Here is a 25,263-nt window from a genome sequence, read left to right as displayed (position 1 = left end):
AGGGCGGAAGAAGCTGGAAAATGTTTCTGCCAGTCAGCACTCTTTTCAAGCAAGGGTCACTGACCTTCTGCCCCTACACAGCACTGCCAGGCCTGTCTGTCACGGTTCCCCTCATTCATCTCAGGGGAGTCTCCTTCTTCCGGAACACCAGTCACCCCTGACTGCTTCCCCCACCCTGCACCAATTAAACTGTCACAGTTGGCTGGGCTGGAGACAGGTGCAAGCAGGAAGAAATCCGAAGGAAGCTGGGAATTCAGGGGAGATGGGGTTTCTCTTGGAAGCTGCTCTTCGGTTTTCTGTCAAACTGGTCTGAAGACTGGTCGGATGAGCCCACAGAGGTCCCCAGAGACTCTGTAGCCATAGGTGAGAGACAGCCTTCTGGAGAAGTGGCAGCCGCTTGCACCTGTTTGGGTACCCCACAGCTGCCCAGGTCCTGGTGCTCCAGAGCTTTGTCTCGGATGAAATGCTCTTGGCTGGGGATTGTTTATATCCCTGGATTGCAACCCAGGGAGAAAATTTCCCTCTCAATATAGGCGCTAACCCACAGTGTATAAGGGAAGCAGAAAAGAAAGAGTGTTTGGTTCTGCCCTGTAGACTCATCTCACCTTCACTGCTTTCAGAAAGCACCACACTGTTTTCAGTGTTGCCTAGTGGTGAAGCAATACTCAGGAAGCCTAGGGGCCTCCCTTCCCTGGCTTCATTAGCATTGCCCCTCCATTTTCAAGATTTCAAATGCAGTGGGGGAAAGGGGTATATATGACTGCTTGAGATGAGAAAACACACTACAGAGAGACTTGCCCTGGATGTGTTTTATATTCCTGGAGGGGAGGGTTGTTAATCAATTTCTGCTTAGCCTCTGGGTATGAGGACTGTTCTCTGTCTGTCATGTAATCTTCATGGCAGAAGAAACAGCAGTCTATGAGCAGATGAGTGCACCCTACAGAGCAGGAATCCTTAACTTGGGGTACATGGACCAACTTTAGGGTCCCTGGCAAGCAAAACTCCCACAGCGTTCATCATATTTCCAGAGGGGTGCCTGACCCACAAGAGAACCACCAACACTGCACATGGAAATCTATACACAGTGCCTTCCGTAATTTTACTTGCTCTAGGTACCAGCTCTCACTCATTCATGCCTCCTCCGAGCATATGCATATGAGTGCACACAGATACGCAGCCACCAGATACCCCGTCCTTGCCTACTCCCCAGCCTTACTAGGTACTTGATAACAGATTGTGCTTCAAGGCACTGACAGACTGCATGGCTGCCTGGAGCACATCTCAATTATTACTACTGCTCTTTATAGACCTTGCCTTATCATTCCTGTTCATGCTATTATAAAGAGGGTAAAATCCTTCATGCATTCCCCACCCTTCTTCCTGATGCTAGAGGAAAGGCATATGCCAGGTAGAGTCATCCAATGGCATCCATGTCCTTCATCTTTCTCTACATACAATCCCTGCAGTTCCCTCTGCATCAAGGCATCAAGATCAATTGCATCTCAAACTGGGCCATTGGTTCATTTCTGGGTGGGAGGTAGGGGGAGGCAGGGAGAGAAAGGTGAAAATATCAGTTCTCAAAGGAAGAGACGGGGGTTCTCTGCCTGGGCATAAATAGGAACATGGATTGAATATCTTTAAGAAGGACAAGTGCCTTATAGTAGATTCCAACATTTAATTGGCAGGCCCTAGATTCCTACCTACATGTTCTTCCTGAGAGTATCATAAGTGAAAGGTGGTATGAGTATTTTCCATTTGGAAACCAGACTGATGAAGCAGCTCTGCTGGAATCAGGGTTATCATAATGGAACGGCCATCTATTTTGCAGCTCTGAAAATATCTGAGCTCTATATTCAAGGACTGCCTAAAAGTGCTACCTTAACATTAACTGCCAAGTTTCCATGTAAAAAGTGAAAGATGAGGGGATAAAGATACAGCTCTGACTTGGGACCATAGCTAGGAAGAAAGATCCAGAAATGCTTCTGATTTTGTTTTTAAAGGTGCCATCGCATAAGAATTTCATCGGTAAGTGCTGAACTGAATGCTCGGCAAATTGCAAACTTTAAAGTTGATAAAAAAAATACAGCCAAGATTTATCTATGTTAACCCATGCTTTTATACCCACATATGCTAGAAATTAAACCAAGTTTCATATAATGTGTGCATTTAGACAAGTCAGAAGATAGATTCCAAAAGGGATCAACACACATGCTCAGTATAATCAACTCAGTTTTGGTCAAGTTAATACACCAGCAGAACAGACAGATTTGGACCTCTATTCTTATAAAGAATCTGACAATTTAAGGGGGTTATGTTCACTTCCATTTATGTCCTGGAAAATACACTCTTGTGACTTAGTAACCATGTTTAAAAAGCTCTTGCAGTTCTTAAACAAACAGAGCGTATGTTTATGAGGTCCTAACAACGTTATTTTCAGGGATGACGTAGAGTTTTTGATATGTAGCTTTAGGGATTTACAGTAAGTCATGGGTGATTTATTGCTGTGACATACAGTATTTGCCTAGGGAAGAGTGGACACTTACCTAAGCAACACTTGCAAGTGTGTTAGACAGAAACAAGACAGAGCACCTGGAGACCAAAGTGAAGGGGCCTCTTCTGGGAGATGGAGAATCAAGAGTTAAGAAGATTTTTCTGGCACTCGGAGAGCAGAGCTAATTCAAGACCAGAAAGAGAGACAGTTTAGAATAAAGACTGAAAACGGGAGGCCCAAATCTGGCCTTCAGAAGTGTTTTGTTTGGCCTGCAGAGTGCTTGAAAAGATCTGGAGCCGTGGGCAGTATTTTAAAACTGGAGATTCAACATCAAGCCTGGTTTTCCTCTCCTCTCTCTGAAACACAGGAAGATCTGGCCACATGAGCCTGCACTCTGTACGCTCAACCGGAGCTGGGAAGTCACTTTGGGAGAGGCCTGAGCTCTCATCTCAGCTCAGTCCTCACCAGATATCCTGCCCTCCTTCGTATCATCAGGCTGCCGCCGTCTACTGGAGCCTGGAGACCTTGCTGTAGGGAATGTTATTTTTCACTGTGGTGCTCTTAGTGAGCAGATCTCCTAAACTGGCAAGGCTTCTTTTCAGATATAATGACAGACAAAGCACACATTTCTCTCTAAAACTCATCAGAAGATCATTAGGTTTTCTGAAAAAATTGGACATCTGTATGGGCTCCATTCTTTTTAAGGCTGGGGGGCTAAAGTTCCCATTTCCCAAAGCCGAGTCAAACACACGGTTTGAAATGGAATGTTTTTTTTTTTTTTAATTTCCTCATCAGAAACAATTAGATGATGTTAGGAGGGATGGGATATTAAGCTTCTGAGTCTGAGTGTGTTTTCTTATCTGTGAAAACTTCCAGATGGATGGGGCTGACAGGAAGGGAGGAAACAAGGCCAGCTTTCCAACAGGCAGAGCAGACACTGCGTCTATGGTCCACCAGACATCTAGCGACCAGCAAAAATGTCTTACTTTTCAGTTCTTTAAAATCAGAAGACAGGCACCTGGGGGTGCCTGGGTGGCTCAGTCGGTTGAGCATCCAACTTCGGCTCAGGTCATGGTCTCACGGTTCTTGGGTTCGAGCCTCGCATCAGGCTCTGTGCTGACAGCTCAGAGCCTGGAGCCTGTTTTCAGATTCTGTGCCTCCCTCTCTCTCTGATCCTCCCCTGTTCATGCTGTCTCTCTCTCTCTCTCAAAACTAAAAAAAAATATTAAAAAAAAAAAGAAAGAAAAGAAGAGAGGCGCCTGGGTGGCTCAATCGGTTAAGCCTCCGACTTCAGTTCGTGGGTTCGAGCCCTGCGTCGGGCTCTGCACTGACTGCCAGCTCAGAGCCTGGAGCCTGCTTCAGATTCTGTATATCCCTCTCTCTCTGACCCTCCCCTGCTCAAGCTGTATCTCTCTCTCTCTCTCAGAAATAAATAAAAACATTAAAAAATTTAAATCAGAAGAAGAAACATAAATATAATAATACCAAACACATAATAATGAACCCAGCCTGGATTATATTTATCTTTATATGAATGTAGTCACACAGTGTAACTTTTAATATAATTCTGTACAGAGAAAGGGACCCAAGAAGGCATAAGGACCTATACCCATGAAAATCACCGTGTGACCCTATAGGCAAACCGTGGTCTCCAGACAAACATCCAGAATGTGCTGTGGCCACTTTGTCAGTGGCACTGCCTCCCTCATCTATAACTTTCCTCCTCACCACATTGCAGGATACTCTGCACGTGCCAAGTTCATAAACAAAGCCCCTGAAAGGCATATTACACCCTGACCCTGGCCTCAGAAAGATGCAATGGATGTCTTTCGGTCAGCCACTTCTGGAATTTTCCTAAGAGAAGTTTCCAAAGATTTCCATCATGTGCAATTGGAGAACAGGTATTACTGCCAACAGGGACAGTTTGCTTTTCTGGTTCTGTTCTGCCACCTCTGGAGCAATCTCCATCCTTTATCTCAGCGGCTCATTTCAAGGCAGGGCTTTGCTGGGCTCAGCACATACTGGTGATAAAAAAGCCAGAGGACACAGCACAGGCCAGAATGGGAGGCCCCTCTTGTGGATTTGTAGAATCAAGGGGAGACTGTGTTTTCTCTCTCCTCAACTCAAAACCTCGCCAGACCCCCAAGATCCTCCCAAGATCCCGCTATCCAAGATCCAGCTATCTGCTTGGCTTTTCCAACTTTAGCCCTTATCCTTAGAAAGGCTCATAGTAGAGACTGATGATATACTGAAATCTCACTTGTTACCTTGTTTTATGGTCCCCATTTTCCTATATCTTTTTTCTTTTTCCTAAGTTTATGCTCATTTTCCCTCTATTTCCTGTATTTATTTTCTATCTGATGGTTAAACTTCCTGTCCCTTGTAAATATATATATAATTTTAAAATCTTAATGAAAAAGATCGAGTCTTTCACATAGTATTTTAAATCTTCCATACGTAGCAAATGTCTTACACATAGTGAGTACTTAATAGGGATCTGTTACCTGACTGATACCTTTAAGGTCATGGGTACACGGTTCTCAGCTTCATCTCTGTTGTTATAAGATTGGTGGCCAGTCCTCCAATGCTCTGCTTTCCCATCAATCTAGAGGGGACAGGGATTGTCCTCTACACACACACACACACACACACGCACACACACACACACACACACACACACATGCACACACTCCCTTCTTCCAAATTCTATGAATAGTCACAAGTGCATTAAAAAGTCCCAAGGGCATCTTTGCTGTAAGAAATTCTATTTTTAAAACGCAAATGACTCATCACTGACCAGGGTCTCCCCAAAGCTACAATTTATCAGGCTGTCAGGAAGAAGAACAGGGGGGACAAAAAGGAAAGACAGAGGTCACATCTCCATCCTTGTCTGCGGCCCATAAAACCCATCACAAAGCAGTAATCATCTACATCAAGCTCAACACAACCATGGTCGCATTAAGCATGAGCTCTGCCCTTGTGTTTGGATTACACTGTCCTGGGTGCTAACCTTTTCTCCAGCTGGCTCCTACCCTGATCCCTTGAGAGTTTTGCATGCACATCTGACTGGGACTTCAGGTAGAGGACCATTGCTCTGCAACAGGGAGAAGACTGGGCCCTCGTGCAACATAAACACATGGTAATTGCAGACGACATAAACACTAACTGAACCTCCAAGGAAATGTGTTTTCTTTTTTTCTTTTATTTTTATGTTTATTTATTCTTGAGAGAGAGAGAGAGAGAGAGAGAGAGAGAGAGAGAGTGGAGGAGAGGCAGACACAGAATGCAAATCAGGCTCCAGGCTCTGAGCAGTCAGCACAGAGCCCGACATGGGGCTCGAACTCACGAACCATGAGATCATGACCTGGGCCAAAGTTGGACACTTAATCGACTGAGCCACCCAGGTGCCCCATGTTTTCTTTATTTCCCCTGAAATAAGCATTCTTTTCAAAGTGTCAGAGAATCCAAAGTTTTCTTTTGAAATTCTGGAGAGTGGTGAGGAGAGAAGAAATAATTCATTGTAATTTTTGGAGAGGAGAGTAAATATGGATTTATAGACATAGTTATTGGATAGGGTTTTTACAGGGAAACAAATGAGCCACTGGGCAACATGTCCTCAAAAATCATGCATAACAAATCCCTAACAGGCCAAACCAAAGCATTCAGCCTTGTTAACCTTCCACAACACAGTTGAGCTCTTACTCCCCCTCCGAAATAGTACAGAAAAAAAGGAAAAGAAAAAAAAGGATCATAAAATCAAAGAATTCAGGGCCTCCTGCCAAGGATGATGAAATAAAGGAATCCCACGCACCTACCTGGCATCATCTTTGTTCTAATCCATGGCCCTAAACTTGCCCCCATGATGATAGCATAAAACTCCAAAATGGGCATAAAAATCACTATTCGCCTTGCTCTTTAGAGGATAATATTTGCTATCACATCTTTGTTCATTTTGTATTTGGTGGAAAGAACCCAAGAGATTGAGGAGAAAGGGGCCTGGATTGGGGAGCATTGCTCTCGCTCCAGTTCAGTCCCTGGCTAGTTGGGTGTCCTTGAGAAGGTCACTTAACCCTCGTTAGGCAGAAGAGAATGCTGAGGCACAGGGAACAGTGGCACCAAGTGGACTCTGAAATCTCTCCAAGTTCTAACATTTTATTCTCTCAAGCTGTCCTTTGTCACAAACCTGGTAGTAGGTCTAGCTCTCTATTCCCTCCCACTCCTAACACAGTCCCTAATTTTTTCCAAGGTAATGCCAAAGATGAGCAGGTCATCCCTGATGCTTCTAGATGCTGTCACATGTGGTACCCAGGTACCACCTGCACAATGAGAAATAAGTGAGGAAGCGAAGACCGCCTCACCCAGGTGGAAGGGGGAAGGACACAGAGCAGTCACCCTGTGGGCACCTCCTCCACCTATCTTCTCACCAGATTTATGCTCCACCTGATGGAAAAAATGGCATTTCAGAAAGCTAGGCAAAGTGTCACCGTTGAGTCAGTGTTGCTCCCATGCAGGAGAATCGAGTGTTGCCGTTAAAGGTTAAATCCAGAAAGGGGACAAGGACTTCCCATTGGGAGTTATTTACAGACTTTTTGCCCTAAAGGGGCCCCCCTTTCCCCCATCCCCTCAGTGGGCCCAGCTCCTCCACCATCTGACATTCCATTCTTTCAACAGCTGCGGGCGCTCCTGTTGTGCTCCCCTTCACAGATGTGCAGCGCTGTTCTGAACATCCTGCCCTTGAACTTTCCCTACCCATAATTTTCCAGACCAAAGCCTGGCAATAAAAATGTCAGTGAGGGACAGAGAAAATTGGGGGGAGTATGTAAAAAGGAAAAAAAAGAAGAGGGGGATGCTTTGCACAGACAGTGATTTGTGTTGACTTCTTCAACAAAGGCTAAATGCATCCCGTGACTCCTCAAAAAGGGCATCAAGGCGGAGAACGGCAGTGAATTTCTCAGCACACCGGCTGGAAAGGCCATGTTCCATAGAGGAGCTGAGCACAAAGGAAGGTGGTGAACTTCCTTCCCCATACCATGGGCTACCAGCTATTCTTACTGCGTGACATGGGGCGTGTTCACAGTGAAAGTGAAGGCAGCCTCCATAGTAGTTTACAGTCTGTGATGCGCTGTCATAAAGGTGCTGACGCTGTCCTCATAGCTTTGCCAGGTGCCTGCTTCAAAGCTGGCACAGGTGAGGCACTGAGTCGACACCTGTGCTCACAGCCAGCAAGAACAAGACTGGAGGAGGCGATCAGGATATCTTACATTGTGAGAAAGACCTCCACAGAAACCTCTTTTGCACCAAATTCTCCTAAAGTCCACTGGTTGGGTAATCCTAACTCTCCAGGCACACGATGCAAAACTATAACAAATTAACTAAAGTGTACAGCTTTCTAAAGAAATAAGAGATAAAAGACTCTGTCTAATGGAGAAGCAGGGGGCTCTCTCATTACCTACTTTAGTGTGCCAAATGATAGCCACAGAGGGGAAGGTAAGATGGGGGTGGGAAGGGGGCAAAGGGTCTTTCTACAGGGAACAAATCCCTTAACTGGGAGAAGCCTTTGAGAAACAATCAACTTTCCTTGTTCTTTGCAAACATGACCTTATTCCATCACCAAATGCTGCCACTCCATTGAGATAAAGGAGAAGGGAGTCTTATTAGGCCATAATGTAGGAAGAAATGAATCAAGACCTAAACAGACATCAGACAGCACATGTCCCACAGACATGTTCCACGTGTCTCATGTCCTAGGGAGGAAAGTGTGAAAGGGCCCTCCCAGGCACTGCTGACTTGTAGACCTGGCCCCAAAGGCAGGAAATGGGAAGATGGAGAACAAAAGAGAAAACAGGACAGATAAGCTGCCTAAGGAGGCTAAGCCATGTCTCCTTCTGGCAACACCTCACTCAACCCAACTAGTCACTTATACAATCTGGAATTTCACTTCCCGACACTTGGAAGAGACAGGCTTTTAGATAACATTGGATTCAAATCCTGGCTCCATGACTCATGAGCTATGTGGTTTGGGATCAATGTTGCATCTTTAGCCTCCTCACCTGTACAGTGGGAAAGGTAATAACACCACCCGAGCAAGTTGTTGGGGGAGTCCAGTGAGGTCCCGTGTGGTGTGTATTATAGTGTGCTCGACACTATACCTCACACAAGTCTATGATGAGGGAATGTTAGTTCTCGTGGCCATCTGTCTCTCTCTTCCTCCTTCAAGAGAACTTCCAGGCTGAGAGACGAGAGGCCTGGCTATGTGAACACTCAGTGGATAAAATAGCTGGTTATTGGCCAGTTCTACAAAGGCTCTGGGTATCCCCATCATATCAAGGGTACCAGTTTTATTTTCAGAAAGTATGAAAACAGTTTGGTCAATTTCTACTGTGATCTTTAAGATAACCTTCCTGACCCATACCTAGCCCTAAGAATTTTACAGTGTGAAAAATCTTCCTTGTTATTGTATTGACGAGGTCTCCGGTGAGTGAATGAATACAAGATGAATGAATCCATGAATACAAACGTAAAATGTTAAATGGATGTTAAAGACCAGGAGAAGGCCATTTCCAAATCATAATACCACCATTATCCTGGAATCCAGCCCTCGGATTAAATGCTCTCCATATTTTGCACTGATCTTCCTGCCTCCTTGCTAATGTCCATATCCCCAAAGCTTCACTACTGATATGAGAAGCCAAGAGCAAAGGCTGGTGAAATCAGCGGGTGCCCTCACTGTGTGCCAGCGATTTTGGAGCAGATAAAGTCATTAAGGAAAATTTTAACAATGTATAACCTTTCAGCTTTACTCTGGTCACAGCAGGTAGCTTGCCTTGCAGAGGCATGAGCCTGCACCGAAGTCACCAGTAAGCAGAACTTGACCTTCATTTTCAGTATACGCAGTATTAAATATTCATCATCCACAGAACTGAAGTATAAGAAGCAGCTGAGTTTAAACATGAATCAAAGGAATAAATATCTCCCCACAGGTGAGTCATCCTTTCCAAGAATGCCCCTGGAAAAAAATGCAAATACCCAGGGCCTGGAGCCTGTGTCTTCCAACTTTCTCTTGAAATTCTAGAAGCAGCAAGAACTACTGCATTATGCAATCCATGAATCCTGCCCTCACACTGACATCGTTGGGTCTTTTTTCCCCCTTCTTATCTATTAGAGAAGAATTACTGTTCCTATGTCAAAGAGAGAAAATAGACAGAGATGGAACCAGCAGTGGTGACATTATCACCCACAGGGTGTCTGGGGCACTTTTGACTTGGTTGTACAATTTTTAAAAAATCTTTGCTTCACAGAATATCAAGGGGTATAGGAGGAAAGGCTCGGAATAGACATCAAGAGACATAAGAATTAAGAGACGGAGTGGCAGATGCCTTAAATTGGGCAGAACACCTTTAAAAAGAATGAAAAAGAAATGGAGTTCTTTCGGACAATGTCTGCCTCATGTGGCTAATTTAATATCTTTTGAGGGATGGGATGACTGTGTTTGGAGGGCTTAATGCTCCTCTCTCTGTGGCTTCAAGGAATCAGCACTTGTGCCTATCCAAAGACTTGGTAGAACAACTCCCTCTGCTTGGGTGTTTCTAGAGAATCTACCACTGGGATGATGAAGCATAATTTTAACACAGTTTAATGTCATTCTCTTTGGCTTTCAACTCCAGGAGTTCTGAGCACAATCTGTCTTAGCTAGATAGCAATCACTTGAGGCTGCACGAGTGATTCTTCTATGGTGATCACTCTAGGAAAACTAAGACCCAAAGAAGGGCTCCTCAAACTCTTGAATGAGACAGAGATGCTCAGGGACCAATCTTGGCCCAACAATGGGAAAGGAAAGATAGGCAGGAGAGGCTGTGTTTAGAAATGACTTACCCACTGCCTCTTGATAGTAAAATCAGTTTTGAAAAGTGAAAAAGATCAGAGAACCACCCTTCATGACCTTTATCTGAACTGCCTTCCCCACCTGTTGCCCCACGCCTGCCCGTCCATTCGCACAGCCTGGATGGGCCCGCCTGACACTGAGTCAGCAAGGCAGACCCTGGAGATTACCTCATGTATTGATCTGTATTCCTCAAACTCTGCAAAGGGCTGGGTGCAGAGAGCCTCACATCTTGAGCTTGTGCTGCTGGAGCATCCCCCACCATCATGGAGGAGGCCAGCTCTGATTAAAATTCACTGAGACAAGCCTCTTTGCAACAATGTTTGCCCAATTAGGCTCATGCAAGGGAAAGCCTATAAATTGACTGATTGATTTGAACGGCATAAATGATAACTAAAATTCATGAGAAGAATAATGGATTTTTTTTGCCACTTCTGGGTAATGATACAGCATAACTTCCAAGAGAAGTTTAAAGCTCTTGTTCCAATATGCCCAAATGGCCAGCCAAACCACCGGTGTGTACAATCGATGAGAATCTTGAATGAAAAGATAGATTTGGGGAATTTACATCCCGCTTTCTTACACATTTCCATTTGCATCTTATGTGTGGACAGAACGTCATCTTCTCTTGTTTGCTATGCTTGATTACGATGTCTAACAGGTTCTTTGTTTATTCCTGGGAATCTGTGGACTTGCTATAAAGGTTACTCTACAGACTCAACCTTCCTTCTTCCCTGTGCTTGATGTTCACATGCTCTGCTGGTCTTTCCCCAGGAAGATGGAAGTCTCCTTGGTATTGGCTGTGCTGATCAGTTCGCCCATGATACAGAACCTCGGGAGATGGCTTTAGAACCAGGGGTAGTAATGCAAATGAGAAATGGAAAGGCCTACATAAATAAACCAAGTCTTGCTTTGCCAAACCACACAGTTCAGGGACAGAGAAGAAAGACTGAGCTAGGGTAGTCTCCAGGGAGTTTGGAGACAAGCTTCGTTCTAAGATTTTTGGCATTTTTGCTGAAAAAAAGTGGAGAACAGGGCTGACTCTCCATCTTTGGAAAAGACTCTTTGCAAGTCCATAAAAGAAATCAGAACCAGAGAGGGCTCCCAATGCTGGCTTTCCCAAGTCTTAGCAGAATCCACCCCTAAGTCTAAACGACACTGGGGTGGTGCAGGGTATCCAGGGAAGAGGCTCTTTGGCCTTGGAGAATTTCATTCCTTTCCACCCTCTCACATGGAGCCGAGAACACCTGGATCTACAGAACGGAAGACTGCCTCTTAGTAGACACTGTAAAAAAGGACACAATTCAAATCCATCTAACAAGAGCATTTTATTTCTGAGAAATACAAAGGGTTATAAAGGGTGGGGAAGGGAAAGAAGGTGTGGAAGCATCTCTCCTAACCAATCGCCACACTCACTCACCTCCATATAAGGGTTTGCTCTGTCTGGGACACACATATGCGTGCCCAAACCCATTACCTAGCCTGCCATGGAAGTTGACAGGCTATGCATCCCCTGACATGTGAGAACACTCCTCACTCCTGAAAGGGAATGGAGAAAGAAGACCAGGGCTTTAGGAGATCTTTGGTTCAATTCAAATATGGTCCAGAATCATGAAGAATAGATACTTAAAAGAGGCTTACCTTCAATGACATACCAACTTGAGTTTGCCAGACTTAAAAAGCTCTTCTCTTTCTTGGCCAGGAAGAGCTGATGGAGGGAGCAGGTGGGATCTTGTCTCCTGAAGGACTTTTAAAGGACCTTCCTCCACCTGAGACAGGTGAGGGCAGTCCAGCCTCATGTGTGGCAACGGACAGAAGGACCTCTGATACTCTCAGATTTGGCTGATTCCCAGAGACAAGTCATTAAGGGGAAACGTTTTCTTTATTTTCCCTGACATGGCATTTTGGCCTCAGCACCCAATTGCACAAAATCCTTTGGCTGGTGACCAGATGCCTCTGAGAAATTCAGAATTCAGGCGTGCATGAAATTACTACCATCTTGAGCCACAGGGAAAGAGCACTAAGCTCAGAATTCAGCACCCTTGTTGTCTACTCCAACAAGGACACAAAGCAGGTTTCCTGGAATCAAAATCTAGTAGACAGCCATTCCAGGGATAGAGTTCAAAGAGTTGAAAACACTCTCACAGTAGACTATATAGGCAGAGATCTCAAGTCCACTGTCCAGATTTCAAGTACATGTCACCACAAAAAGGCGTGTCAGATCAGATCAGCTCCAGCTTCCCAGATTCCCAGATGCTGTCAGCCTCAAGTCTGCAGTAGAATAGTTGGAAAAAAACGAGGCCTCCCCCCTGGGGTGACACCTGCAGGGACCGGGACAGAGCTGGCCACCACCTAACAGCTCTCCTCAGTGACCTCTCCTGCCTCTTATGAAGCTTTTACCTCGTTGCAAGACCCCATCTCAGGCTCACCCTAGAGTCCCAGTTCACTCAACTGGCACCCCAGGGGTCTGCACGGATGTCCACCCTATGAAATCCTAGATGGCCATGGGTCTCCACCTCTGGGAGTCATCATGAACTCCTCCGTCCCATCAGTGACCTTCACAACTGAAGAAGCACCAGCGAGCAATGCGTCTGCTGAATATTCAGCTTGGTAGCTGCAAAGGATAGAGCCGCACTTCCTAATGAGACCTCCAACAAGATTAAAGCATCGGAAACCCTAATGAGCAGAGGGCCTTACCACCATGGCAAGAATGGTTTAGACCCTCATTGGCTGGTACCTGTAGCCCTCCCAGTGGTTGGACATTCACACCAAAGCTCTCTTAACCTCTTGACATCTTCAGTGCAAATACTTCAACAAGAAACAGCCAATCAAAATAAATAATATCCAGCAAAAATAAATAACACCCTTGGATACCTCTTCCTCCCTCATAGTCCAGCAGAATCAAAGTAGCCTTCCTTGTGAGAGCTTGTTTTCCCATTCAGAAAACTAGCACAGAGTAGTCCCGCTGTCCTCTGAAATCCTTCCACATTCAAAAGACTCTTGCAAATTTTGGTGTTTAAGTCAATCAATTGATCAATGTAGAGGCTCACAGTTATTTTTAGGAAAGGGGGCAAGACAACGTATTTGAATACTCACTTTGACGAATCTATGAAGTATATTACAAGGGCACCAATGCTGAGAGCAAAGACTAAGACAACCTGCAAAAGAAGAGGAAAATGCCATCACTTCTGAGCCGACACTGGGAAGCTTTGGGGGTTTTTTTGGACGCATGTGCGGCAGCAGCTGGGAAGAAGGGTTCCAACTGCTTTCTGGGGCCTGCTTGGGAATCTCAGCCCCTCAAGGCCCCCCCACAGGACACCCTGATGCTGACTCCGCACCTTGCAGCGGGCAGCAACCTCATTGCTGGCCGACAGGGGTCAGGGTAGACTCTTGTATCTACGGCTTTGGGTCTCTTCTAGCCCTGTGATTACAGGGCCCAGCTTCTCTGCAATGAAGTCAGCACACTCCAATGGGAAAAGAGTGAGTGAAAATTCGGGTGATACAGCTGGTCACATTATGTGTAACCTGGGCCCAGAGGAGTCAGATACGGGAATACCCATTGTTCGCAGCTCTGCCCAGATATAACTTACATACCATAAAATTCACCCATTTTAAGTATACAATTCAATCAATGACTTCAAGTAAATTGACCAAGCGGTACAGCCATCGCTATGATCTTCTAGTACCAGAACACTTTCATCATCCTGGTAAGAGCCCTCATGTCCATGGGTCACGGTCATGTCCATGACCAGTTAATCCCCATCCCTATCCCCAGCCCTGTGCAATCCCTGACTTACTTCCTGTCTCCACACGAGAAACATCGATTTGAAAAACATAAATTTGCTGCTTGTACAAATGTGTGTACACACAATGTGGGTATATGTGTGTGTACATGTGTGTGTGTGTGTGTGTGTGTGGTTAAACACTTCTCAGTATTCTGGAAATAGTTCAAGTGTGGGAAGCCAAATTAGGTAATACATTGGGCCAGCTACACAAGAATCCTTGTTCATCTTTACACTCGGCACTCAAAATTAACTGCCACTGATATGAAAGACAGTTTGGCATCTCCTTCAAAGGATACTTGTCACACTGAAGTCCATCCATTGCACATGTAGCAGGGAGGCTGATACCGACACTTCTGTCCCTACTCCACCTCCTAGTTTATTTAGTCTTTCACAGAGGAGACCAGTAGGACAACTTAATAGATACTCAAAACTACAGACATGGAGAGCCAATAATTAAGATTGAAAACAAAAGCAAACACCACCACCACCACACACAGTGCCAGAGCTCAACAGATAGCTTTTAGACACACTAATATCCTAAAGGTACTATAGATGGAGAGAAGTGTCAGCCTCATCATACTATCTGCATATTGACATCACTGTGGCATTGGCTGGTGAACAGAAATGAATCCCAATTTATGTAATGGCTGGGCATGGTCAAGCTCTGTGTGTGTGTGTGTGTGTGTGTGTGTGAGAGAGAGAGAGAGAGAGGATCATGCACACATAGCTGTATTGTGTTGCACACATAGCTGTATTGTGTGTGTAAACCAAAGTCGCCAATAGGAAGCGAAATCTGCATAAGGTATTCATTCAAAACACTGCAGAACTCCATGGAGCTCCCGGGATGGAGAGAGGACCACACAGTTAACACTGACAGTTACAAACTGCCGGACACTGTGGAAGGAAGATGCAGCCTCATAGCACCTGACAAATTATCCTTACAAAGGGAAGTGGTAAAACAGTACACCACTGGGGCTTATTTTATTCTTCCATTTTGTCTCAAAAACTAAACTATGCTGCAGCTGAATCCAAGGAAACCCTGCTGTCTGCTAGCAAGTACCTTCTACCTGGTGCTAATCCCCCGATGGGCTAATCCTAGACTCTCCTTCACACACACTCATTCATTCTTTGCAAAGTTATGCACAAAAACAAACTAAAGCATAAACAAGCCTCAGCTTTTCCCTCTATTATCTGAATGAGGCAGCAAAACAAATAGCTTAAGATTAATTTTGATCTGTGTTGCTATTTCTGAGACACAAGCAGTTAGATCCCCGCCCCGACCTCATTCTCAAAATGCTGCAAAGAGAAGGGGCGTGGCCAGGACACAGGGAAAGGACCTCTTCTTCATTCATAAACGGCTGACCCAAGCCTAATCTCTGTCAGCTGGGCTGTGTGTGTGTGTGCGTGTGTGTGTGTGTGTGTGTGAATGCTGAGCTTTGGTCAGAGCTGTCTATACAGGCCGTAAGGGGAGGGCAGGGAGGGCAGGGACAGAGGGGAGAGGAGAGGAAAAAGGATGGAAGCCCTTGCAAATGGCATCTACATCATTATGAAATAAGCTCAAAATCTAAGCTATCCAGCAACAGCCAGGGTTTCCCAGCATTGGGGGGGCCAGACAAAGTGGCTGACACTAATTTGTCCCAGCTGCCTTCGCTCGGCCTCTGTGACAGGGAATACTGTGCAGCTTATTTAAGCAAATCAGCCAGTGACAGGAGGAGAGGACTCCTGCTATCTTCTTAAGATGCAAATTCAAATAGTGGCATCTCTGCGATAGGGTAAGGGAGGGAAGAAATCCAGGACGAAAATGACCTCCAAAGCTCCCAAGAACTGAAGCTGCTGATGGGTGCACCTATTCCTGGGTCAACATGTTCAGCCGGAAGGCTTTTTCCTGAGGAGGTACAAGGTGTCCAAACTCTTCCACCCACCTGCCTCCAGGAATAAAACAATCAATGGGGAGGGGGGCACCTGCTTCTCAGTATTAAGGCAACAGTGCATGTGATTTTTAAACTTGCCACATGGCTTTTTATCATGTCAAACTTGATTACATCGTCAACCTGGATCCAGGTGCTGCAGAAAGTGAATCAGCCCTTTGGATCAGGCCATGAACATAGGGATCCAACAAAGCTTCGTCTTCTATGGGGCCCTGCAAAGGACTAGTTCTCTCTCGCTCTCTTCATCTCTTACCTCTCCCTCTCTGACAAATCGCCCCTTGTCTGAGAACTCTGTTTAAATATGAAAAAATTCAGTCTAACGACACAAACTGATCAGATTCTTTTGCCTAAATGGTTGTTACAGAGCACCCCCAAATAATTATCTGAAGTGTTTATTTCACATCTCCTAAGGCCCTAGGAAACATGAAAGAAGTCCCCTTTGAGTCATGAGATACACTCCACTGTAGAGTAATCTTTACATAGATGAATGTTGTGCTATTATGCAATCCGTGCTCAGTCGGATGGCATGGGTATAGTCAATATGCATTAAGAGATTGACTGGGTGCAGACATAAATGGGAGAAGTTAGGGATGGGCAGGAATAACAGGGGCTTCTGTCTCAATATGCTTTTTGTCCTCAAAGAGTCCCTTCTTCCTACATGTAACAGCTACTCTAATATCCCTTCAGTAAGGGGGAGGCCACTGGGAGTTCTTCCATGTACCTTGATGGTCTCAGGGACATTGAAGCCTAAGGGACCTGGTAAGATGAAGCCAAGAAAGGCAAAGTACCAGAGACAGAAAAACACCAGCCCTCCAGCAGCCAGGCCATGGAAAACACAGTATAATAAGCACGCACTTGGGGCGCCTGGGTGGCTCAGTCGGTTGATCGTCCGACTGCAGCTTGGGTCATGATCTCGCGGTTCGTGGGTTTGAGCCCCGCGTCGGGGTCTGTGCTGACAGCTCAGAGCCTGGAGCTTGTCTTCGGATTCTGTGACTCCCTCTCTCTCTGACCCTCCCCTGCTCATGCTGTCTCTCTCTCTCTCTCTCTCTCTCTCTCTCAGAAATAAACAAAACATTAAAAAAATATTTAAAAAAAATAAGCATGCACTTTACAAAGCACCGTCGCAAACAAGATCTTGTAAGCACGGTGTGACACGTGGGACAGGGTGAGCATTCCCTCTGAGGGCACACTGTGTGCCGATCTTTCCAGAGGCTTTCTAGCTTTCCCAGACTGGGTTCACCAAATCATCTTGGCTCCCTTGGGATGGTAATTTCAGGTTTACTGAAAATACCCACATGTTGTGTGCTAATACAAAGTACGGTGTGATATTTACAGAGTGCCAGATACCTAAAAACAAAAACGATTTGACAAATGTAACTGAAACAATGGTGCTCTTATGTCATTGATTTTCAAAACTTCAAGATCAAACATGACATGTGTTTGCACAGAAGAATGCCAGGAACACAGACACCCAGAGACACAGAGACAGAGCATTTAAAAGAAAAAGTCTGCCCCTACCACTTGGCACCAGGAGGCTGATGATAAATGGAGAACAGAGAGGGGGCATTCACAGATATTTTCATGATTCACATTCCAGCAGGCCCTGAAGATATTCCACATTTTTCAAAAGCTCATAAAAACGGGAAACAGGATAGCAACGCACAGAATAGCCCCCCTCAGGTCACTGGAACTCGTCAAGGAAAGGACAGTCCCAGGAAGGCAGACACAGAATGAATGAGTCAGGAAGGTGGGCTCCTAGGCACGTTGCCTGTTCTAGAAACTGGTCCCAAGTTGTTGAGTTGGACCCTCACGTGCTTCCAGCGACACAGTCTGCGAGGGCCTCTAGACACTGATTGGAGCAGAGACTCATAAAGGCGGCTACCACCACAATCATCACACTCGAGTAGCATTTCTAAAACTATACAAAATAAAACAAAACAAAAAACCCAGGTGCCCTCATCCTGTCCTGGAAGCAGAGGATGGCGAGCTGGGGAGAGGGGAAGCTGGGCACCTCTATTTTCCACAAGTTCCTCCAGTGAATCTGATGTATGGCCAAGAATGGGAGTCACTGAATTAAAGCCATTAGGGGAAACCACTTAGCTCAAGTCAGGGATTAATTTACAAATGTCGCCTTAACAATTAGCCCATTAGGACATATGTATGAGGCCTGCAGGCTTTGAGGATCGTGTTAGAAGTACTCGGAAAAGTACAGAGAGGGGGATGAATCAATTCTCTCCTGGGGAGGTTTTAGACATTCTGCTCACCTCACAGCCTAACAAATGACCCTAATTAATGATTCTGCGTATTTGATTGGGGCCTCACCAGCTACTGGCAGCCGCCACCTCTCTGAAAATGGACCATTTTCCATATAGAATCCCTAAGGCACATCACTTTTTTTTACTGAGTTATAATTTATATACAATAAAATTCACTATATAAAAACAATAGACCTGAGAACTCTCAAGGCAAAGCAACGAGGGGACATTTTGTTGATGCATGATAACATCATTCCAACATCCAAATTAAAATGTTTGGTCCGGTGAATTTAACAACTCGGACAAACATTTATTGGACTCCTAGGTGCAAAGCCCGGAGGGAGAGAGAAGGAAATAGAAAACTTAAAGAGCAAAGTCAGGCTTGGTCTTTGCCCACAACAAGCATGGAATCCAGAAGTTTAATTTACTCAGGAGTCCCCTGTGGCTTTGGTAAATGCCACACAAATAAACCAACACTTCTGGGATGTCCAAAGAGGGAGAGGATGCAGAAGGAACAGAATTGCCATCACAAACACCCAAAGTGGAAGGCGAAGGGGAGAATGGAAAACCAAAGGAGAAGAAAGGGAATGTCCGACACCCCAGCTCCACCTGTCTGTTGTGGCAAAGAACAGGTGCCATGTGGGCTGGCAGCAGACTCGTGGCGCAGAGGGCACAGACCTCCCATCAGCAGGCTTGCCTGGGTTTGAATCCTGACTCTGCCCCAGTAAGCAGTATGCTCTTAAGCACATCCCTGGACATCTCCAGGACTCAGCTTCCCAATCTGTGAAATGGGGAATTAGAACATATGATTATCGGTTCAGGACCTTACCAGGTTATGACACACAGCAAAAGAACTATAAACGTTTGGCTTGAAAAGGCAGTGCTCTTCTATGCCAATGGAATGCCATTTGCACATGGGTGATATGCAGCCTGATGGCTGTTATATATGTCACTAATCTGTGTCAGAGGGGCATGTCTCTTTCAGATAATCATAAGTGGGAATACAATGGACACTTAGATTCATAGTTTTGTGTTTCCAGTAGCACAATCAATCGCTCATGCAGCCTGTCATCTCACAAAACTACAACAAAATCTGGAGGGGCCATGGACTAGCTCTCTCCTGACTGTGTTTCTCTTTCTGTTATTGCTACCTGGAATTGAGGGGTGGGCTCACCCAGTCCCCTCTCCTCCTGCTCATGTGATTCTTTGAAAAGTCTATGTTTCTGTATGTGAGAGAAACTCATACTCTGACTATCTGTGTTTTCTTAAGGGTAAAAAAGAAGGATTTTTTTTTCTTCTCAATCTGGCCAGTAATGTTTTCCTCACCCTTAAACCACTCTCAATAGAAGATATAATCTTGCTACCAAGAAAGGTATTTTTGTTATCCTACATAACAAAAGATTTGTAAAATATAAAACCAATATTTTGACAGTGCCATTTAAACGTCCAAATGTCCCCTAAGTTTCCAAAATAACATTCTGGCACTATACTTTTGACTTATGAAGTGCTTACAAAAAACTGCAGCAAATTGATTCACTGAAAGCCAAGACTCCAAACAACAGTTTAAGTATAGATGTATTCAAGATGAAAGAAAGGAAAAAGACAAAAGTGCTTTCAGTAGTCACTATTTAGAATTATAAAATACATAGGACTTCCAGATAAGAGGAAACTACATTTTATTCAAATGTAAGGAAGCCTAGGGAAAATGTCCATGCCTTTGGGGGCATTTAAATCTGGTGCTTCCAAAAATGCAACTTTTAAAACCATACTCACTATAGAATGGACTGGGTTTTTAGGACACAAGATACAAGTTAGAGAGGGCCTTCCCTCCTTAAATTGCTTCAAATGACTTCCTTGGCTTTTGGTATGAAGAAAAAAAAAATCCCTAACACAGCTTAAAAGACCCTGAAAACTCTGGACTCTTTCCTCTGTACTAAATTCCAATTAACGGAAATTTCAGTTCTTCTTATTCACCATGTGCGCTTCCCTACTCCCAACTACCACAGGGCCTTTGCACTGGAAGCATTTCCTTCCTCCTGGCAGTCTCACCTCCCTCCATATACTTTTCATCCTTCAGATCTCAGTTCTGCTGCTACTTTCCTGTCACTTAATGCTGTAAGTTCCCCCATAAGCATAGTCTACACTTTGCAGAACTTAGCATAGCAACAATTTTACATTTTTGTTGTGTGCAATCACTTGATCAATTTCTCTCTCTTCTGCTGGAGTGCAAGTTCTATGCAGACAGGGTATTTGTCCATTTTTACTCATCACTAAGCTCCCAGAAGCTGGCAAAGTATCTCGATCAATATTTATCAAATAAATGTATATTTGGAGAAAAAAACCAGGAGAATAAGTTTGGAGACCAGGCGTAGTGAAAGCAAAAGGGAGCTACAAGGACATGGACCTTCACAGAGTGAGACTTTGGAGTTTCAAACTCCAGAAGGATGTGAAGTATAGGTTTCTGGGAAGGCAGGATCCAAGAGACGCGTGGCTGGAATGGAGTGGGGCTGGAAAGCATCATGGTTGAGGAGGTGAAGGGTATGGCATGCACACGGGCTAGAGAGGAGGATCATGTGCACAGACCAAGAAAAAAGGCCTGGAGCTGTGGCAGGGAGACGGGTCAGGGATGGAGCCACCCTGAACAGCAGAGAAGCCTGCGGGTAGGTCGATGGAGAGCAGACAGGGCAAGGATTCAGTTGCACGGCAGGAGCCTCAAGAGAAAAGGTTTTGCACAAAGATGGAAGAGACTACAGAGGACCAGAGTGTCCAGGTGTCCCTGGACTATGAAGAAACAAGCCACCACATAGAGAGACGAGATGGACAGACACTATGTCTTTGCAAATAACAGGTTCAATTAAGGTGGTAGATGTCAGGAGTGCTATATAAAGAAGGTGAGAATTTAAATTAGGAACAGGACCAGGAATGTGGAAACACAGTGAAGTACATGTCATAAGGAGGTGAGACACAAACCAATGTAAATATAAGTGTGTAAGTAATACATGAATATCTGTATCATGTGTATATGTATACACACATACACCTTGTAAGAAACACAGAGATAAACCTATACTCTACTAACTAATCACAAATACTGGGTCTCTATTTAAACATTTATTAACCAACCACATTCCTAGCAATGTGCCTCTGTCCATTTCCAAATTAGGTAATTTCTTTTTTTTTCCCCTTCATAGTTTTTTCCCCTTTGTAGTCAAGTTGGTTTCCATATAACACCCAGTGCTCATCCCAACAAGTGCCCTCCTCCATGCCCATCACCCCCCTTCCCCTCTCCCCCACCGCCATCAGCCCTCAGTTTGTTCTCAGCATTCAAGAGTCTCTCATGGTTTGCCTCCCTCCCTCTACCCAACTATTATCCCCCTTCTCTTCCCCCATGGTCCTCTGTTAAGTTTCTCCTAATCCACCTGTACATGAAAACATATGGTATCTCTCCTTCTCTGCTTATTTCGCTCAGCATAATTTACCTAAGGGATACAGGAGTGCTGATGCATAGGGCACATGTACCCCAATGTTCATAGCAGCACTCTCCACAATAGCCAAATCATGGAAAGAGCCTAAGTGTCCATCAACTGACGAATAGATCAAGAAGATGTGGTTTATTTATACAATGGAATACTACATGGCAATGAGAAAGAATGAAATCTGGCCATGTGTAGCAATGTGGATGGAACTTGAGGGTATAGTTATGCTGAGCAAATTAGGTAATTTCAAAATGACCATAGATAAAACCAAAGCCTTGGAAAATAACAGGGCTCCTTAATATAAGCTACTAAGAAAAATTTTATTTTAAATTACACGTCTGCTGGTATATAGACAAACTAAGTACAATAATGAGCTTTGTGTAGAGGGCAGAGAAGAATCTGGTTAGTATGGAATAGATAAAAAGGGTCTGGATCCTTCTTTATTTCCCCCAAAGAAGAATCTGGGGCATTAATTATAAGTCAGTGGCCAATCTCTTCCCTTATGGGGGCTCATGTTGATAGAACTCCAGAGCACAAGTTGTGTGAACTTCTGCAGGTCAGTGTTTCCCAAATGTCGTGAAGCTGTCAACTATCTGACATCTTGGGTTTTGTTGACCATGTTCATTTCATTTTGCAAAACACAAAAATATAGAAGAGCTCAAATGTGCTCCTCTGAAGGTCTCAACTTATTATAACTGAAACAAGAAACTGAAATGATGGAAAGCCATTGTAACATTGAGTCAGAAAACTTTCCCTAAAACCTGTGACCTTCCTGAGAATCGAGCTTTAATGACACTGAAATCTTATATCGTTGCATCATAAAACTTAAAAGGCTGATTTTCACACATTTTTACCAACAGCATTAAACTGGCACACTGGCAAGCAAGATAAAATGTTCCATTTGAGGTCGAAAGTTTGAGAGACCTTTCCTGTCTAATTACTGAAAAATCTAGGGGAAAAAGTTCCAACTACTGGTGAAGCTCCCAAGTTTGCAGCTAATGAGCTTTTGGGGAAATTGTCCTGGCTTAAATGCGTGTGGGGCTGGCCAACTGGGTTTTTAATTTAATTAGTTTCATAAGATTAGAAAACTTCTGGAGGTCTATCAGGTCACCAGTGGCCACTTTCCATCACCAAGGACTAAATTTATGGCCACCTTTGCCCTAGATCTCAAATCTTGCCATTCTTATATTAAAGCCAAAAATGGAAATGAATGTAGGGACTCAAACAGATACTTGTACACCCAAGTTCATAACAGCTCTGGAAGCAGCCCAAGTGTCCACTGATCGATGACAGAAAAACAAAATGTGATCTATATGTACAACAGAAAACCAGCCTTGAAAAGGAAAAAAAATCTGACACATGCAACAGCGTGGGTGAACCTTAAAGATATTTTGCTAAGTGAATTATGCCAGCCACAATAGGACCATTATTGCATGATCTCACTTGCATGCAGCTCCCTGAGTCATCAAGTTCATGGAGACACAAAATACAATGGTAGCTGCAAGGGCCTGGGGTAAGGAATAGGGAGTTATTGTTTAATATGTAGTTTCTGTAGATTGATTAAAAAGTTCTGGAAATGGATAGTGGTGATGGCTGTACACCATTGTGAATGTACTTAAGCTACTGAATTATACACTTACAGATTGCTAAAAGTGCAAATCTTACGTGAATTTAATCACAATAAAAAATAGAAGGAAAATTCTAAGAATCTGCAAGCAGAATCCAGTAATATATTTAAATGTCAAAATTCAAACACAATCATCTTTCCAGACGGATACTAATATCTCTCCTTTCAATGGTGGTGGGTACCTCTGAGAAACTTATACTATATACATGTGACTCTTACCTCTCTGGGATGTTTGCCTTATTCCGCAGTAAGCTGGAATTTCTCCCTTAGTTCCAGAATCTAATCTCATTTAGCCACAGAGAATTTATGTGGGTTCCTACCCTCCCTTCCCACTTCCAGCCTCATCTAGTACTGATACCCAAAGGAGGCTAAGAATTTCTCAGGGATCAGGGTTTCTGACTAGAGCCAGAACCAACTTTGTCTTTTGATAACTATAGCTAAAGTCCCAGATATGACTGAGAATTTTAAAAGAATGTACCCTTTCCCAGGGAAGGGGAGGGGAGGGGAGGGGAGGGAAGGGAAGGGAAGGGAAGGGAAGGGAAGGGAAGGGAAGGGAAGGGAAGGGAAGGGAAGGGAAGGGAAGGGAAGGGAAGGGAAGGATGTGTGCCTCTGGCTTAAACCACTTTTAAAACATATACCAATGTCCTCTAGAAGATAATGTAATAGGCACAGGACATTTAATCCCCAAGGTCTAAACCTCAAGGCCAAGCTGCAGTACTGACTTAGTCACAGCCACTTAGTGGGTTAGCAGGACCTTAAAGTCATCCCTAGAATATCCTAAAATTTCCATCTTTTACAATAATGATACTGCCATTAGAGTGCTGTTTTAAAAAGGATTGTCAATGCACCCTACAAAGCAATGCCACCAAAGGCCCTCTGCATCAAGAGAATTGGCCAAAGATGATAAATAACCATTCAACCGACAATAAAACATTGACCAGGCTTCAGAATCAGTTACCCAACCCACACTGGGCTCGGCCATGAAGTTTCACGTTCATGTGCTTGGTTTCAAAATCACCACACTCCATTTCCTCTTTTGCTGACCATAACAAAGGGGCTGGCTTTGGCAAATGCCATCTAGGTAAGAATGAAACCAGCAAGGCCCCTTTTACTAAGGTTTATGATGGGTTGAGACCCAAGTCTCCAAAGAGAAGGTTCTAGCCTGTCCACTTCTGATATATCTCCCTCCTTCCCTCACCTCAGATTGAAAAAATATATATATATTATAAATATAACTTATATTTATATATATATTATATATAAATATGTAATATATTATTATAAATATATGTATTTATATTATACATATATGTGTCCATATATATATAGATATATATAGATATATATATAGTATACTATTGTATTCTTACAAAGAAGCTACCTTTCCTGGAAGAAGTGGAAATCTTCACAAGATAGCATTCCTTATGCTCACAAATTCCCAATCCAACAGCATGGAAAATCAGAAGGCAAGGGTCAGCGGCACAAAGCTCACCACATGTCATTACAGATGTACTGCATCGGGGTGGATGCCCCACCAAACACTGCCTCACTGCTAATTTAGAAAGGCTGGACCACAGCCCCAGCTCCTGCCCTAATTTCTGCAACATCTCACGTATCTCCCTGCGGCTCAGTGATGATCAGATGCTAATACTGCCACACAGCATATCTGGGGCTCTGGCTTACCGGACACCAACAGTCAGAAAACCACAAGTTCCCCTCCCATGGGGCACATGTTAGGGATGGAGGGATGGGAACATGATCAGGTAATATAGCTTTCCTGCCTCTCTCAGCCTCACACTTAGTTTAAATACAAAAGAGGAGA

General features: G+C 44.3%; 1 protein-coding gene across 1 annotated transcript in view; it reads right to left on the bottom strand.

The window, feature by feature from the left end:
* LOC120237306 (calcium-activated potassium channel subunit alpha-1) overlaps positions 1-25,263 on the bottom strand; it is a 549,540-nt gene that overhangs the window by 165,211 nt on the left and 359,066 nt on the right. The window contains exon 3 of the mRNA XM_039240526.1: positions 13,467-13,528. Coding sequence (XP_039096457.1) covers positions 13,467-13,528 — 62 coding nt within the window. The remainder of the gene's footprint in view (positions 1-13,466; positions 13,529-25,263) is intronic.

Source organism: Hyaena hyaena, unplaced genomic scaffold, assembly GCF_003009895.1.
Source record: "Hyaena hyaena isolate Hyena2069 unplaced genomic scaffold, ASM300989v1 scaffold_176, whole genome shotgun sequence".
NCBI classification, from domain to species: Eukaryota; Metazoa; Chordata; class Mammalia; order Carnivora; family Hyaenidae; genus Hyaena; species Hyaena hyaena.
The sequence above is the reverse complement of the archived record's forward strand: the minus strand, read 5'-3'. Positions and strand labels throughout refer to the sequence as shown.